Raw genomic sequence first — 19,554 nt, 5'->3', positions numbered from 1 at the left:
TTACACTTCATTAAGGATATTATAACCATCATGATAAACATTTTATAAATAAATGTAACAGCCCGGGCTCTATTTCAGTTGTGAGCCACTTATGAACCAGCACAGTTTATTAAACTGCACTCGGGACACTCCACGAGGCAGAGATATCTACACAGCCCTAATAGTACAGCACGATGTGCGAGACCCTTTCTTTAAAGACTACATCATCGGTGAAAATTACTACTTTATATGTGAGTTGTTACAAATACAGCAATATTATTGCAATGATTTTCACCCTTTTCTAACTCACATCACATTGCACATTGTCATGACGTCATGGTGAGGAGAAGAAGAGGAAAATCCATGTTGAACTTGATGACTGCCAGTAATAAATGACCCTGAGCCATATTACCGGGTGCCATTGCTTTTGTAACTCTGGAATTAAGTGTCCTGCTCAGTCAGTGTTCTGATGAATTTGTCAAGAGGGCCCAGTACCAGTACTGTCAGGAGGAAGTAGCAGCGAATGTTAAGTACTCCTACTGGACTAATTGCAGGACAGTTCAGAGCGATACAAAGTAAACAGCCACTCTGGCTCGGTATCTTGTTACTTTTTTAAAGAGAGAGAGAGAGAGTGGGGGACTATGATTATACAAGAATACAAGGATATTTTCATTTTTATTAGTCAGAAGCTTCAAATTACGCTTAGGTTTTAGTCAATGACTGATATTTATTTTCATAAACCCCTTTTTCCCTACACAACATCCTTTACAGTTGTATCTGATATTATAGTAGACCCAGGTCAGGGTGTAAAGTCAGATCAATGCATTGTATTTTTCGTTTATTCCTTTTATAGTGAATCCAAATTGAACTTATTACTATATTACAACAAACCTGAGCAGCAGAAGTTGTTGTCATATATTTAAACTCATGTGCCTGTAATCTGAAGCTCACAACAAACCCGCCTTATCAGTATTATTATTTAATACTTTCAACACTACAAACAAATAATTTGAGGGTCTAATGATGTAGTTTTACGAAGATTTCAAGCCTCACATTGTGTGTTTCCCTTCGTGTCCAAAAGCATTATATAACAGTATATTATTATTATTACAGCTGAGTGTGATTACATCTTCTTATTCCCACGAGTAGAGCTTCAAGATGTTCCCACAACCAGCACTGTAAATAATACGTACAATTACACCACTGCACTTCTCAAACAACTGTAAAAATACTCCTATTAAAATCATGTGAGAGACAGAGTTTTCAATTAGCTCGCTATCAGGGCTACTAACTGTGCAGTTGCACAAGCAGGTTGTGTCGGTGTGAGAGTTTTATCATGCACATATGTAATCAGGGCAAGCACTCGGAATTTCTCACCTCGTAGACCGAGGAATCCGGAGAATTTGGGGCCAGCCCAAATTGTATCACGTAAATGGTGGAGGCTGGGAAATGTAGTGGTCTGAGATGAAGACTGGTGTGGTTGAGCGATAACCACAAGTGTTCCTGTGATAACCAAATGCTGACTAACGAACTGGACAGTAATCTTGTAGAATTTAGGAGAGGGTGGGGGAGGCTACAAACTGTCTTTAGCAGATTTAAACTGACTGTATACTGAACTACTGTCCCCCTTCTTAAATATTATATCCTCAATTAATTTAGTTACTTTGTAGTGTAACACTGACCTGGCAAATAATCATTAATGTCAAGCTATTACAATGTAAGGCTAATCAATTAGGAAACTGACTGATTAGATCTTAACTAAACTTATTGTTAATGATAATCATATCTCAGCAGCATTGAAGGATCTGTCCTTCAATTGTAGCCCACCTCCTAATACGATTTATTCTCTGATTTGATTAGTCTTTTTAAATTCTGGTGAAGAGATGGAGTGTCAATCTTCTCCACCAAATTTGACTTATCTGTCCCGCCCCAGGTTAAGCTGAGTTCTTATTATCATGATATGTGACGTCATATTCATATAATGTTCTGTATGAACAAAGCCAATACTCATTGTTATAGAAACTGTAGATAAGAAGTTGGTAATAACATCTGATGATTAGATGACGATTTTCAGAATCTCAGTAGCTTCAAAGAAATGAACAGTGTAGTAGAAAGTGTAGATAGTGTAGTAGGGAGTGACGATGAAACTGAATTTACCAGTTTAAGCTTGAATAAACCGCAATTTGTCCGGGAGGTTGCAGATAAAATTGAAACACCCTTCTCATCAAGTACTGGAGTGTTGCGACACAGAGACTATGCATTAGTGTGGCGGGTGTGGAATGTGGAATGTCCATTTAACTATGGTTACTGGTTAGAATCAACGTAATATTTCGATGACGAGATAAACATCGAAAAAACAGAATTTGTCCTCCAGATATCTAATATAATGTCCATTATCAATACAATAATATCGCATGGTGAACTGATAATGCAGCGAATTAAAATACTAATTGATATTTGATACAAAACAAAGAAGGGTGAAAGGTTGCAAATGAACAATTACTCATCAATGTTAATTGCAATCCCTAGCAAAACCTTAGTCACGATTAGATATTGTAGTTGGTAAGTAGAGTTATAGTCACCAGGGTTATAGTCACCAGGGTTACAGATATTGTAGGTGGCAAGTATTGCAGCTTTTAACCATAGTATGTTGAAATAAAATTTGTTGTAAGATTAAAATGTAAGGCGTCAATTATTATGAGGAGCGTAAAAATGTTTAGCGCAGACGGTGCCAACCTCAAGGGAGACAGTGCAGTCCTACTCATTAAAATTATCATAACTTTCATCTGTGTAATTCTGGAATACATCTGGAAATGTCAGGAAACATGGTGCTTGGACGTTCTTTAATGTCTACAATAATGTCATGTATTATGTAACATTTTATAATTCAGTGCAGATAAGCCTGTCTAAGTGAAGAAGATTCACCACACTTTGCCGTGCACATTTTGCATTAAAATGCCGCAATCAAGCCCCAAATCCCATATTCTCCTAATTTTGCTGCACTTATCTGATCTTTCTATTGAGGTATGGTGTTAGTGTAACATTCAGCAGTACTCAAATAATTAGTTAAAGTACTCATGTTTGCTTTACACTGGTAAGTAGGTAACTTACATCTACTATTGAGCAGTTAGCATCCAATCAGTACGGTGAGTGTTGAGAAAATTTCAAGTTGGATGCGAATTTTACTCTACTTTAGTTACTTTGATCATTACAGTCACCTACCTATGTCACCTATGTTGAGATTCTTGGAGGGGTGCCATAGCGGGCAACAGTATTCCAGTAGACTACGAGTACACTACTACAGTACATTAGCTATTAGTGTAACTATTATCGATGGGAAATGGGAATTGGTAGCGTGTAAAAATAAGAAGGAGACTTGTGATACCATGTTGATCACGTACTGATGTTTAAAATATAGCTTAGATTAATTAAACAATATATTTAATACTTCTTTAAATTATTGATAAAGTAGTATAATTAGATACTCTTGGACGTGAAATTAAAACCCTTTTAAATACTATTTATATTACACTTGTTAAGGGAAATGAAATTAATACTGGCAGAAGTATAGATGTCAAGTATGCCATAATAATACTGATGGAACAGTCTCCTCTAAAATCAATAATATGTCACTAAGAGCTAAGTTATTTGTTTAAACTTAACACAGTTAATAAAAAACTAAATTGTCAGTACCTAATACCTATATATTACATTACGTGTTGAAAAAACTGAAATGTAACGAAACCAACCAAAAGTATAATATTTTCCTGGCAAGGATTCAAGGAGACTATCCTCACGTCATGTGCGTTCGTGTGTGTGTGTGTGTGTGTGTGTTCTTGTCTCATTACTGGAGGAACAATAGTGGGCCCCCTAAAACACTACAATTGAGTACTCATGGTACAATAGTACTAGAACAGTAGACTAGAACAGTAGTTCTAGTCAAGTAGGCTCCCTAGCTTCCACAAACGGAGCCGAACTGTACACACCACTGTGCCAAACTGCCCCTACACTATTTATAGTCTTATCCTTTCTTCACATCCAATCACTGACTTCCCTTCATACCTCCCTCCACCTGTGATGGAGTGTTATTAGGGTCACGTGATCTTGCATTAGATTTCCGAGACGATAGGCCTACTTCCCATAATAATAGAAAGTGAGGCTAACAGACCAAACAGTTATACCAGTCACCAGGGTTACAGTCACCACGGTTACAGTCCAATGCAATGGTGATACCAGTCACCAGGGTTACAGTCACCAGGGTTACAGACCAATAGTGATACCAGTTCTCCAAGCGACTTAAAAATGGGACTGAGTGTACCAGTCTTGTGATTTTAAGTTGGCTCCTGATATATGTTCGGAGGAACATGAACAGAGCAATGAATTACACTTTATACTTTAACACGGCGTATCCAATGTTCACATAAAATAGGTGATAACTCAAAGAGTCGAAATCAAGATGTTGCTGGTTAAAAGAAAGTCTTAAAGTCTGATCTTAGGGCTTCAGAATTATGATGATCTAACATCTTCAGACGAAATAAGTGATCATCTCATCATTTAGCTAGCTGAGATCACCTATCTTGTGACTTGAAAGTTGCAACTAAAAGCCCTTAAAATTACCAAGGTCCAGCTCGATATAAACAAATGAACCATCCTCCTGGATTCTGTCCAAATCTTGTACAAATTATGTTTTACAACAAGCATTTAGTTAGTAAATCTAAACATTAATTAAGTTTCAGCCACACCTCCAGGTAAAACTAGCTATCTGCAGATCTCTCCAGCTTGAAAACAGCAGAGCTCCGATCAGTTAACATATTGTGTAAAGTGGTTTTAGGGCAGGCGGTAGGAAACAGTTGCAGTTAACAGGTGTGATAATGGCCTTGTAATCTCGTGTAATCGGTCGGTAATTGGCCGGTAATTGGACTGTAATTGGACTGTAATTGACTGTAATTGGTCCCATTACGTGGTAACGAGGAGTTTAACGGCCTGTTCAGTGTTCAATTATAACATTAACAGGTTAACTGTAACCAGAGCAAGTAAAACCTCTCTTAACTTGCAAAATAGAGTCCTCCACCATACTTTAGGATTCATTTCTATTTTCTCGCTAAAGTTTTTTAACGAAATTCGATTTCAACATTAATTTAATTCTGCATCTAGACATGTTATGAACATTGACCCAGTAATACGAAATGACACTTCGAGACAACAGTTATTGTCCGACTGAGCTTAGAAATTGATATGTTTGATACTCAATACCCAATTCATGTCGCCCTCTGTAGTCAGAGTTCTGAATTATGTGACCCGACAACTGTTATTCAGCTAGATTTATTAGACATCGCCTTTAGAACATACTTTTTATTTTAGCAAAAAAGCAAGTTTTACTCTGAGCAAATTGAGTTAGCCATGTAACTGGCTATTTCGGGAACGTTCCATCAATTGTACAAGGTAACCACACCTAGCCCATGACAAGTCGCCAACTTCACTACACAAGTTGTTACTTCTTGTAACTGACTTCCTCCACTTTTCATCCTCCATTTTTGGCTGTTTTTCTGGGCAAAGCGTCTGAGTTTGAATTATAAACTCAATTTTAAGGTACAATCAGGTCCGGTATTAACATGTAACCACATTGCCACCTTGCAACTTATTTGTTACATGAGATTCAATAGTTGACTGATAATCATGTTAGGGTCCCAACAAGGTTACCGGTTTTGTTATTGAGGTACTCAAATTTTAGAATTAACGAAATTTGAAACATTCTCACTATACTAGCCTTGAAAACTTGAAATTCGTTAATTATAAAATTTGAGTTAAGATCAATACTCAATAGCCACAAGGTTGCAGGAAATTCGAAAGTTTCGAGTTAAAACCTTTATTGTATTAAAATTATATATTTCTTGAGTACCCTACAAGTAATTCTGTCCAAGTTTAGATAAAATACCAGAGAGATAATCTAATAACTGGGGTGGTAGTGCGTTACATATTATGAAGATAACACTGATACGGTATGTTAGGTTGCTGGTCTCAATACTGTTTTAATTACTGGCACCCATCATGAAACTGTATGCAGTTAAATATACACATATTTACATATTCATTATATTCACATACACCTCAATGCACATTCACATGATATTCACATATTGTCTACCAGTACTTACTGGATGCTACAAAGTATGGAATATAATGTACTGCACACTTCACATACTACATACTGGTCAGTACATACTGGTCAGTACATACTGGTCAGTACATACTGGTCAGTACATACTGGTCAGTACATACTGGCCAGTACATACTGGTCAGTACATACTGGCCAGTACATACTGGTCAGTACATACTGGTCAGTACATACTGGTCAGTAGTCAGTACATACTGGTCAGTACATACCAGGGTCAGTACATACTGGTCAGTACATACTGGTCAGTACATACTGGTCAGTACATACTGGTCAGTAGTCAGTACATACTGCACACTTCACCTACTCCAAGTACTACACAGTAACAGTAGACTACACTCCCCCTAGTTAAACACACACTAACCTGACACCAGGAAGGCAACCCTTTTGTTTTCACCCCAAAAACCAAGCTCCCCCCAAGTGGACTATGTGTAAGGAGTAAGGTTGGTTTATGTGGCGTTATTTTCGCGCCAATATAATATTCACCCTGCTACTGATGTATTGTACCGTGACAAAAGCCTTGTTACCTTTGGTGTGTATTAGGTATACCGTCATGATATTATAACTAGGTACCGTCATGATATTATAATTAGGTACCGTCATGATATTATAATTAGGTACCGTCATGATATTATGATCTTTATTCGGGTTAAACTCCAGACCAGATTATTATGGATCTTATTTAAGACGGGTCAGTTAATAGTAGTACTTTAGGAATGATGGGATGATGCCCGATGATGGAATGATGAAAATGTAAAATTTGCATCAAGGTTCCAAGTTCTTATTCCGTTTTAAAGAGTTAAATCAGGGATTAACCACTTCCTAAAATATTATAAAAGTTAAAAACTCAGTTTGAGTTAATAGATTGAATGTTTAGGTTTAAAGTATAACTGTTGTAGTATGATAATAATATATACTATTAGTATAAAGCTGTAATACTATAACAATATTAAAATTTAACAGTTCAATTGGCCACCATTCCCGCCAAACGAGCCGCTCTATATTTCTAAGTGTCCTGTATGCTTCATGATCTTGAAGTTTTATTAGTTTTTCTATCCGTGTAGAGTTATGAGTTGAGTAAGTAATATTAGTAATGAGTTGACAGCGCCCACCACTAAAGACCACACCGCGGCGACAAAAAAGTGGGGGCCGACTCACTCAAATTAGGTATGTTTTACAAATGTAACATCTCACTACTACTACTACTTGTAAAGTGTGACAAATGATCTGGGAGCCACTGATTTGAGCTGTTAAGTACTCTCAAAGTATTATTAGCCTTGACGTCAACTCTCAAAACTTTGACTCTACTTTAACTTTATATTATAGTTATAACTGTGATAATATAGACTGCAAGTCTCTGTACTTGACTAAAATATATTTAATTTACTGAGCTCTCCCCTCTCTGAATATGAACTGTAAAAGTTTCTCACAGCAGAAGAAGACAAAAAGTCTAGCTCTCATTAACTGTTACTGTTACACTACTAACTGTAACTGTAGTGTAACACTATATTATCTAACTGTAACACTGCATCAAATATGTGTCAACATTGTTTAAAAGTTCTAGTGGTTTCAAAAGTGCGCTAGTTACGCTCGCTTGATTACTGTTCTTTCTAAGTTCGGTATATTTTAATGGGACCTGATAAAGAGTAAAGCCACGTGATACCCATATAAGGAGATGTAGGACCACGTGATAAAGAGTAAAGCTGTCTAATTAACAAGTTTTCAAGTGTGGTCCGTTTAATTGCTGTTTCATAGAAATGAAAATACTGGGAAATTAATTTTTACATCGAAGTGGCCTTTCTTTCTTCTTAGAAATAGTCTCAACACAGCTAATTAATAGTCTCAACACAGCTAATTAATAGTCTCAACACAGCTAATTAATAGTCTCAACACAGCTAATTAATAGTCCCAACACAGCTAATTAATAGTCCCAACACAGCTAATTAATAGTCTCAACACAGCTAATTAATAGTCTCAACACAGCTAATTAATATAGTCTCAACACAGCTAATTAATAGTCTCAACACAGCTAATTAATAGTCTCAACACAGCTAATTAATAGTCTCAACACAGCTAATTAATAGTCTCAACACAGCTAATTAATAACTAAGGAGCATCACTGTGTGGAACTGAAGGTGATGCTTGACTGCTTATGGTTACTGGGACGCCTATCTTTCAGCTAATCTAGCTTATTTCAGGGGTTATTGTATAACAGTCTTTAATGACACATTAATATAATATTGCATTGATTGATTACATAACTAAGATAAGTTTTCTTTTTATTAAACAACTGTTTCTACAAAAATAGCTGACTTGTCTTACTTAATCGGCTAGTAACAAGGTGAGAACTGTTAATTAAATCTAAACGGTTACTGTGGTTACTGTTACTGTGGTTACTGTTTATAACAACAGTGTTATTGTTATCACCACAAGGTGGTAGCTTCATCAGGAAGCAGCTGCGTTAATTAACAAGGTAAATATTTGTTTATGTGAATACAGTCCCACAGTTCAAAGAATCTAGCGAGTTGCAGTGGTTAAGGAATACGTTATGGGGTTATTATAGTCATGGGTAGTTATAATGCGACATATTTATGACTAATAATATATCATATTGTTTCAATAATATCATATTTTCAACTGGTAGTTACTTACTTTTAAATGAATCTAAATATGAGGTAATTAGATTCTAAAGGTTGAAAAGGTAAGCTTGTAAGCTTTTAAGGTTAATGAATTATTTAAATGCTTGGAGAAACGTCAGACTACACCTGTGTCAGCCAGCTCCTCCCACATGCTCAAGTACTGGCTGTTATAACCTGGGTTTCAATGGCTCTGTGATACATACCTACAGTATAACGTCAGTATAGTTACAATGACTCTGGAATGAATAAAACGATTAGTCTAGATGTTTCTATACCCGCATAATCACTCACATCACCCATTACTTGATGAATATGCACGGTCTTTCTATGTAACGATTACATAGACAATGGAGGTTCGTACTTAGCTAATAGCTTAATGGATCTCCCTTTGACTCTTTGTAACATTACGACCCGGCTGTGTATTATCCTGGAGATTAAAGATGACTGTAACGGAGATGTAGGACCACGTGATACCCATATAAGGAGATGTAGAACCACGTGATACCCATATAAGGAGATGTAGAACCACGTGATACCCATATAAGGAGATGTAGGACCACGTGATACCCATATAAGGAGATGTAGAACCTTGCTTTTGTTGGGTAAAGACCAGCCAAGAAACAATTTTATAATCTTTTCAAGATGTGATTCCGTTTTTTTTTGCGTCTGAAAATCTGTACTTAGGAGAGTAAGTAAAACGAGGTATTTCTCTTTTATTTAAGTACGTGCTCGTTTTATTTGTTCACAGCAACGTGATAATCAGCAATTTTAAAATATTTCCATCGTAAATACGGCTGATAGGTGTTGTTCCGACGCGGAAGCTACATCGTTCAACTCTGTTTTGAAATGCTGCCACTCTTTGAAGATCTGTTTAATTTGGAAACAATTCTGATGACACAAACCTAGACCTGTCAAAGAATGACCAGGTACCAACTACCGATTAAATCGTAAAACACTGATCAAAGCTAAAGAACTGTCGGTGAGATACAAAACAGTGCTTATTCCGTCTGACTAGCATACGTTGTAAACACTCGGTTCTTGACTTGAAGACTAAAAAGAAAGATCAAGGAGGACATAATAAACGTTATTTGATTAAATGTGACTCCCCTTTGACTCATCGACTCATCTCAGGATGAGGGCCATCTCTTGGAGAAACTAAAACGAGGTATTTCCTTATATTTAAATATATAATATATATATATGATATTTCCTTATATGGTCATTTCGTGTTCACCTTGTTCACAAAAAAACGTGATAATCGTTGATCACGTTTTTGATTTAAAACTACCTTCATTTTAAAATGCCACTGATCAGTAATATTTTGATCCGGAAGCTACATCGCTCAAGTGTATTTTTAACGGATTATCACGACCCACACGTTTCAAACTTAGAATCCAGAGATAAAGCTCACAGGTGTTTTAGATTTATGAATCTGATGGTGTTTAAAATAAGAAAAATTTATGATTAACAAATTTACGTTTATCTCACGTGTTTTAAACTTTTCAAATAGGTCTGAAACACAATTAACGTCTTATATACAAACACTAGTATTTAGTGAGTTTTAATACTTTCAACACTATTATATAACAAATAATTTGAAATCATGAATACGATGTTGTCACATTGAAACGTTGAATAATTCCTTTCCTGATAAGAGCCTTTTCCTTGTCGCAGCAAACGGGATCAATAGAAATTTACCCAAGAAATCTCTAGTATTTAGTAAACATGTTTTACTCAGTAATGTTGTCGGAATATTCTCTTAAAGCTAATTGAGCCTTACTTTGTGTTCGAATACAAAAACTAGATGTTATTCTCTTTTAATTGGCTAGTGCGTGGCCACTAATTGGCGGTAAGGTTACACAAGGTAATTGTGTGAAACGTGCAGTTAACTCTTTCTAACCCTACTATTTCCTGAAACTTGATTGGCTAAAAAGAACGTGTCTTTCCTTTCATTAGATGTTCGGATTCGGTGGAACTCATATATTTTGGTTATGTTTCCCAATCAACTTATGAGCGTAATATAATGTAATAAGGTTTTAGTGGGCATATATTGTATTCGATCACAAAAATTCCGATCAAAGTTGATGAGAAAGTCAGGTGTGTCGTAGTGATAATTAGTATTACGGCTGTCAGAGTTTGATGGAAGCAGTTTCTTCGTGAATCCTTCAGATCACATTGTGACATCCAAGAAGACATTATCTCTCTCCTCTGTTTCTCCAGATGGTACTTTAGGAATGCTAAGATATGTTGCCATGACTGTGTCCCACTGTTTCACATAGTTGTATACACTAACACTTCTACTTACGTGGTTCCTTTGACTGTCAGCTTTACGATTAGCGGACCACGTGATACCCATATAAGGAGATGTCCGGATCTGAGCGGTTTCTTAGCGTTACAAAGTTGGACCAGACAGGTGTAACATAGCGACTACTTTAACGCCGTCTTGTTTCGCCCCTCTCTTCCACACTCAACCACCACTTAAGCGTTTATCTATGACACACCCCACAACACTTACCATCATCCTTGATTACACATCTTGATTCCACTGGCATCCTCCCACAGGACTGCCATACCCCAGAGGTAGGTAAAGCATCCATATATGCTATCCTCTCGTGGGCCAACTAGGCCCAGCCTCTCTTTAAAAAAAAAGAAAAAAAAAAGTGCACGCTCAAGAGATGGAGTGAGTGCAATACTCTGCTAATATAAAACGAGGAAGCTTCTTGTATCCGGGAGCTGACGAAGTAAAGATGTAAAGTAAATCCACGTGTCATCGTCAAACACAGCTCACCCTCTATTCGTCAAACACAGCCCACCCTCTATTCGAGAAGTTGGTTAAAGTGTCGAGAATCCCAATGACTGGGGACTCCTATATGCACTTACTTACAGTGTAACATATTATTGTAGTCTCAGAGTCTGCATCAGTACGCATCAGTGCTCAAGATACACATTATAAGTTTGAGGGTGGAGCTATCCTTGTATGGGTATCACGTGGTCCTACATCTCCTTATATGGCCACCATTTGAAGTTCTGACATATTAATAACAGTCAAAAGTACGTCACTGTTATAGTGGATCTTGTTTGTGGTTTGACAGTACCAGTTAATTTAGCAGGGGGAGGGGTAAACACTGAGTCACAATGTTTTTTGTGAGTTTCAGACCCCATCTCCCTTTGTAAGATACTGCAACCCAAATTATTTATAGGCTAGGCATTTGGCACGCCTTTTTTACGGCTTAACTTTGACAGCAAAAGGAGATTCTTAGCAACATTTCAGTCAAATAAATACCCCAATTATAATTTTCACAACTTTTATAATATATTCCACGCAGTCTAAGTGGCTAGGCAGAGTCTAATAGACACTTGAAGCCTGTAGTAAACTCCGAATTGTAAGGCTTGTAGGTAAGTGCAGGTTGCAGGGGTTCTACCCTGAACCTACCTGGAACCTGTAAACGTGATGACACTGGCCCATTGACAAGGTATAAGCAACAAAATAACAGGTAGTAGTGTGTACAGCTTATTTCGCAATTGAATAATATGTAATAATAATGAGATACATATCTTGAAACACCATATTATGCTATATTAGTATATCTTATACATGTAATATGTTATAGTAGACTGGTTTTAAGTTACCAATCGAACTGCGCCGTGATCTTATTTTCTCTAAAACAATAATTCAGTATCCCCCTCCGCAGTACCTTGTTTAGCGCTACATTCCTTAAACAAGTTTGCAAATGTTTCTGTTGGATATGGAAAGGACACCTTCACATAGAGTTTAAAGAGTATTCCACCACCGAACTCAGACTGATAAAGTAAGCACACAAGATCAATAGGGGCCCGCTTGATTGCTTGCGGAGGGGGGATCAGGTACCAAGTGATCCCCCGCACTTGTGTTATGTATTTTGAAAAGAGTTTTTATCGAATATATCGCTACTATGTACTAGGGTATGTACTGGTTTTATCCTAATTTACTAGGCTGTCACGTACAGTAAGGGTTCACGTACAGTAAGTACTCATGCTCACCTGGCAATAAATAAAATATCCATTACAAGTTACAGGTATACATCATTATGAAGTAATATTATGTGAATAAATATGACTATTATCACTGTTTGTTGAACACAAATGATTTGAGAGGCTGCACTTTCTTCGGGAAAGGTAATGCAGCCTTTGTTCTTTCTTTATACAACACTAGAGGTATTATTTAAGCACCAAACCCAGGAGACCCTCAAAAGATGTAATCTGAAAATCATTCCCATATTAAATCCCAGAGAAAATCATTATTCTTAAAATCAATGATTAGTATTGAATTTGACTTGTATTATATTCCATTTAAAACAACTTTAGAGCCTAATCCACACAGTGGGTACCCAATTGTCACCTGCTAGTGTGAACATGGTCGCCCCTTTGAGGGGTACTTAGCGGCCCGGTTATCCTAGACTCAAACAAGGTGCCGGGTAGGGTGGTGGTATTTTCACTTTATTGTCCGCAACAAAGATACTAGAAAATAACAATGATTCTAAATGACCCAAACAATTACCCCGTGCCCCCCTGGTGTGGATCCTGAAGTTGGAACTGAGAAACTCCTTCCATGATCTCTGAACCACGGTACCAGTGTTCCGCTCGTGGAATTCGCAGAGAATCATCTCGCGATAAACTACCGGTTATCTAAATATCTGCCCATTTTAATTTGGAGCGTGATACAAGGTGGGCAGGCTCGGGGTAATTGAACTGTGTCAAGTTGTGCAATGATAACATCTTGCCGGTCTGCTGCCTTATTTCTCGTATCAACTTATTGTTGGGTTTCTAGCAACACGGAGAAATGAAACAAGGTGCAGCTCTATGTTGAGGCACTAAACACCCTGCAGTCACAGTTTTAACAGTGAAATAGTATCAGCTTGTAGATTGCTATCATCACGCCAGGTTGCTTGTACAGATAAAGTCATTATCTCGCTGCTGATTGAAAAAGATGCTTTGTATCTTCTTATCATGCCGGTGTCGAAACAGAGATCCCTCAACATTGAGCTAGTGTGGGCTCTAATATAAGTATAAGCTATTGCATGGATGCATAAATCTGTCCTAACTTTGCAGGAGTCCGGTGGAAATGTAGATTAGATGGGTATTTCTTATCACAGAGTATTGGTAATATGGCTGAAGTCTCTCCTTCTAACTGCTCATTCGGAGAGAGCTTTGTAAATGAAGACGTGATACTATCACACATATTATGTTGATAAAACATGTTATATTTTACAGTTTCCACGTGTTATGTAATCGATATTACTGCTAGCGGATACAAGATATTGTGACGATATCAGTTAATATAATATAAAAATAGCAATTTTGAATGTTATAAACCCAGTTGAGAAGTTGCAAAATCAGCACATGTTGCTATTCAGAGAGGGAACCCATCAACCCATGTGTTTAACTCTGCTTCAAAGGTGGTACGTACCTAGTTTTGTCAAAGTTTTTAGAATTGACATTTAAAGTCATTTCAGCTGACAATCATAAGAATTGACAAGTTTGTAATTCCCTAAAATATACAGGTGCAGTTATTCTGATGATTTTAATCACACTAGAAATTGTGGGGCCCGGTTCGCGACATGTTGACCTACCTATGTTGAGTTTCGTCAAAACTTGACGGGGCCATCACATCTTCTGACCACCCCATGGTTGTGGCTTGGTTCACAACATGTTGCAGCATAGCCTGATTCACAACATGTTGCGGCCTGATTCACAACATGTTGCAGCCTGGTTCCCAACATGTTGCGGCCTGGTTCCCAACATGTTGCGGCCTGGTTCTCAACATGTTGCGGCCTGGTTCACAACATGTTGCAGCCTGGTTCACAACATGTTGCGGCCTGGTTCACAACATGTTGCGGCCTGGTTCACAACATGTTGCGGCCTGGTTCTCAACATGTTGCAGCCTGGTTCACAACATGTTGCGGCCTGGTTCTCAACATGTTGCGGCCTGGTTCTCAACATGTTGCGGCCTGGTCCTACGTCCTATGGTATGTTGGGTTCGGAACCTAATAAAGGTCTGTAGATCATTAGCAGAACATTATCCCAGAGTCAGACACGATATTATTCAAACATCTATTAGTCAGACACTTTTAATATTATATTTGGAGAAAATCACTTAGCGGTTTAGACTATTCGTTAGTCTCAATATATTTGTAACACTCTGACTTACACTATAGATATCCATGTACATCATGTTATTATTTCAAACATCTATGATCATCATCATCTGTACATACCAAATTTGCAGCTGAAAATGATATAACATATTATGAGAAAATGATATAAACATATTAAATAATAGAAACTGCATTGTGCACGTCATTCTTTGAAGTAAACGTTGGTCGTATTTAATCGGGGCGTGGTTTTTAACGTGCTGGCAGAATCCACTGATCCTTAATGAAACAGTACTTTAAAAAACTTGCAGACCAGATTCATGAAGACTTTTAGAAATAGTACTTTTTAAAATATAAAGGCTCGATAATTTCACAACTTTCAGGAAAATTTCAGTAGCCCTTTTTTTGAGCGATTTTTAGCACAAAGTAGTGACCCTTATCAAGATGACGTAGTGATCCTTACCTAAATGTAGTGACCATTTTAAAAATGTAGTGAACATTATGAAAATCATAAAATCTCACCTTATCAGCTGTTAACGCCGGGGGAGGAGGGGGGAGGGGGAGGGGGGTGGAAGTGGTTATCTTTAAAAAACACACCCCCACCATCAGCTCTCTAATTCCGTAAATCGTGATAGAACTAACTCTGGACCAGCCTGCATGCTACATGTCCGCTCACTGCAACTGTTTAACTCACTCCCGCAACTGTCTAGACAATATAGCTGCGCTGTTGTTAACATATCTCCACTTTGCTCAATATAACTGTGCCTTGTGTTTTAAATTCAGCTTTTGTTGTGTGGTGATCCGTTTAGTTTAGTTCCGGAAACGTGTTTAAAACAGTTCAAATATTTGAGATATGAGTTAGACTGCTTTTTAAGATATTTGGCATTCCTGAGCTGTAGATGGTAAGATGGTACATTTAACTGAAAAGCGGTTCAACTTTACTGGACATATCTTTATATATAGCCTAATTTTCTTAAACTGTACGCCAAAAAAGTTTGTTGGAAATAATGGCCACTTAAATATATACTTTGGCCGGAAATTCCTGAATCCTAAGGTTATATAATTTGTATCGCCATGTTGAGCGTTGATTGTTCAGATGCGATAAAATTCATCGTATTTTCCTGAAAATTGTTAATGCAGCATAATAGTCGATAACAAGCTACTGAAATTCCTCTTTACTAGTCACGGTTCACGAGCATCGCAAATATTCGAGTTCTTACATTTTTGGAATGCTTTACATTGTGGGAGGATATCGTGGTATTAGAACGATTAACTGATACGATGATGATACCCATAATTTAGGAGATCATACTTGAGTAAATGTTTTAGAATAATCTTAACGAATCTGGAAAATAAAAGAATGTTCAGTTAATCTTAAGAGAAATTCTTAAATTCCAAACATACCAAAAATTCATTTTAAAGTGAATGATTCGCTTTAATTGCTTCTTCCATGGTGCGATTTGACATGAAATAATCCTATCTTGCTGCAATCCGGCAATCGGTAAAAGCTATTTCGTATAACATCATGATGGCAAAACATTCCTTTTTAGGAATTGAACTAAAATCTAAACTTTTTGCTTGCATGAATGTAAATTGTTCATCTTGCGATCACCCCAAATCCCAACATGAAGTTTACATCCGTTTATTTATGAAACAAACCCACGTGATCAGATAACATAACAAAATCATTATTCTCGTGTAGATAAGGAAAACTAATCAGCTGACCCAATACTCTGATGATATTTCACATCTAGCTGGCGACAACCACTAATTGCTCCTCCACATAATATGAAGATAATGCTAAAAATAGATAACCTCCCCCTCCCTGAGAGTGAGATAGATACACTGTTATAGTGTAGTAATGACGATACCACCCTCTTATACATTAGGCTGGTCTCATTGAGAGCCATAATATGCACCACCCACACAGCCCATAATATACTAACCACCCCCACATAGCCTATATTATTATACCTTCAATAAAGACTTTATATGATATTGTAGATCTTAGTGGTTAATGCACATTATTGCACACTGACAAGCAGCCTTCTCTACCATGATAGCGCTCTCTCCCACTCTCTCTCTCTCTCTCCCTCGCTCAGTAGCTACATACATTAGCGATACAGTGAGACTTATCATATCTAGATACAAAGAGAGCTTTTATATGAGATACAGAGAGCACTATAACGTGCATGTAATGTCCTCTTTCTGCTGTTCTGCAGATATACTGGTAGCACGACTTTAAAATCCATAAATATCATGTATTATACGGGGGGGGGGGGGGGGGGGGGGGACTTGAATATTTATTCCGAACAAGTTTCCAACGAAACTACTTCTTTTTATATCCTCTTATTAATAACTTTATTGTGATTATTATGTGAACTATTTGCGCCCCCCCGGCCCCCATCACCATAACACTTCAGCGATCAGATCTGTGCTTGTTGTATAACTGCAAATCTCCGCCTCTCTCGCACAGATCTCATCACTTGATAGTCGAATGAGGGGTTCGTTGGGTAAAGACCGGGTTTTACTTACAGTCCACATATGAAATAAGGGCCTCACAGTCCACATATAAAATAAGGGCCTCACAGTCCACATATAAAACTATAAAATAAGGGCCTCACAGTCCACATATAAAATAAGGGCCTCACAGTCCTCATATAAAACTATAAAATAAGGGCCTCACAGTCCTCATATAAAACTATAAAATAAGGGCCTCATATAAAACTATAAAATAAGGGCCTCACAGTCCACATATAAAATAAGGGCCTCACAGTCCACATATAAAATAAGGGCCTCACAGTCCACATATAAAATAAGGGCCTCACAGTCCATATATAAAATAAGAATCAAGGCTGTGCAATGTGCATTTCGTACCTCTCAAATGTCATTGCTCCACCAAAGTGTCCCGATATAATAATGCGCACCGTATATAATAATAGTTAGCTAGCCTACAAGTCTAGTTTTACATGTCTTACCACAATAATTAATGTATAACAATATAACCATGATAACATGCGTGCGGTCTTTCCGCATCAGTCAATGTCGAGGAGACGTATGACGGTTAAAAAAAGAAGATGCGACCATACCTTCTCGGTGCTTTATCACGTGACTGAAGCTGTGGTGCATGATCAGGCTCACTAGGGAAGCGGTCACGTGGTCACGTTTAATATGTTGATGTTATTTATGAGATAACATTGAATATACATAATATATTATAAGTGGACTGTATATTATAATATATGTTGTAATATAGTATAGATGCGATATATAGTACTGTATATAGAATAATGTTGAGATTGATATCTATTTTAGCTTATGATCTAACGTGTTGAACAGGACTTGATTAGTGACATAGCTCTTCAGATGGCCTTGTCGCTGGGATGATTGCTGAAATTTTAGTGATAAACTGTATGAGCTCAAAACACGCGGCGTTTATAAGCAGGCGTTTAAAAGTTGGAAAGATGCCAAGGTTAGAATGCAACATTAGAGAAGAGTATTTACTCAGATTTCTGGCATTATGTTATATGCGGCCTAACCACTCTTAAAACGGCCCGGCATTACATTTTTAGCATCACTTTGAAAATCATGTATTTTATGTATGAAAATCTTATTTTTAAATGCTCATAATGTATTTTATGCCGGTACCAAAATAGTTCTTACAGGAATACAATTGACCTCCCATCATTAAAAGGTTGATCTAAAACTATTATTGCTGTTGAAGTCACTTGCTTCGTTCTTGAAGTAACGAATTAGCGGAATATGTGATTTATAGACCCAGAATCTGAGAATCAGGATCTGTTGGCTGGAGAAGCACACATCCCCGTATTGACTTTATAAAAGAAAGCTACAAAAAAAGACCAATCCTTAATCCTTATATCCAGAAAACAGGGAAAAAGATCTGATGGAGATCATTAGAACACGACTCGTTTGCCCGAGCACAAGATTCACACTCAACCAATGACACTGATAGACGGACCAATCAGCTGCCAGTATTTGAAGATCTGACCAATGAGGGCTGTGTATTGAGACCAAGTGACCTGTCCACATTCTCCCATGAGTAAAATGGTGGGAGAGGGGAGCTGCCCGGGTCAGATCGGACTCTGTGTCTAGCGTAACCATAGTAACACGTCACGTGTCCACCTCTTCTCCACATTCCTCTAACCAATATAGCAACTTCTTAGTTAGTACAATTATTAGTAATATATAATGTAATACTGTTATATAGTATTGTTATAATATAATATAACAGTTACTTCTATACAGTTGGTAAATCTTCAGAACTCCGAGCTATATATCTATACCGTAACCATTACCGTTTTAAGATTTGTTTAAGTTTAAGGTATGTGTAGAAGAAATGTTAAAGGTGTATTTAAAAGGATGTTTAAGAGCTAAGAAATGGTTGATGTAAATGTTTAAGATCGTGTTTTAGTCATCGCTCAGACCAATCAATTTAGTACCATGGTAAGAAACAGTTGCTTATTTTAACCAGGGATTTGATTACATTAATTTTGATTCTTAGATAGAATTAAATTGAATTAGAATTGTAATTCCCTTGATCTTACTAACAAAACTTTAAAAACAAATGTTGAAGTTCGGCTATTTATAACTAGTTTTAATCTTTTAATCACAT

The 19,554-nt window shown here is 37.2% G+C and overlaps 1 protein-coding gene across 2 annotated transcripts in view; it reads left to right on the top strand.

Annotated features, from left to right (window-relative positions):
- The window catches only part of LOC134820065 (uncharacterized), a 29,825-nt gene that overhangs the window by 1,389 nt on the left and 8,882 nt on the right, over positions 1–19,554 (top strand). For both annotated transcript variants that reach the window (XM_063830290.1, XM_063830289.1), the window contains one exon: positions 79–230. In XM_063830290.1, the coding sequence (XP_063686360.1) occupies positions 79–230 (152 nt within the window). The remainder of the gene's footprint in view (positions 1–78; positions 231–19,554) is intronic.

Source organism: Bolinopsis microptera, chromosome 8, assembly GCF_026151205.1.
Source record: "Bolinopsis microptera isolate Bmic1 chromosome 8, MBARI_Bmic_1.0, whole genome shotgun sequence".
Lineage (NCBI taxonomy): Eukaryota > Metazoa > Ctenophora > Tentaculata > Lobata > Bolinopsidae > Bolinopsis > Bolinopsis microptera.
The sequence above is the reverse complement of the archived record's forward strand: the minus strand, read 5'-3'. Positions and strand labels throughout refer to the sequence as shown.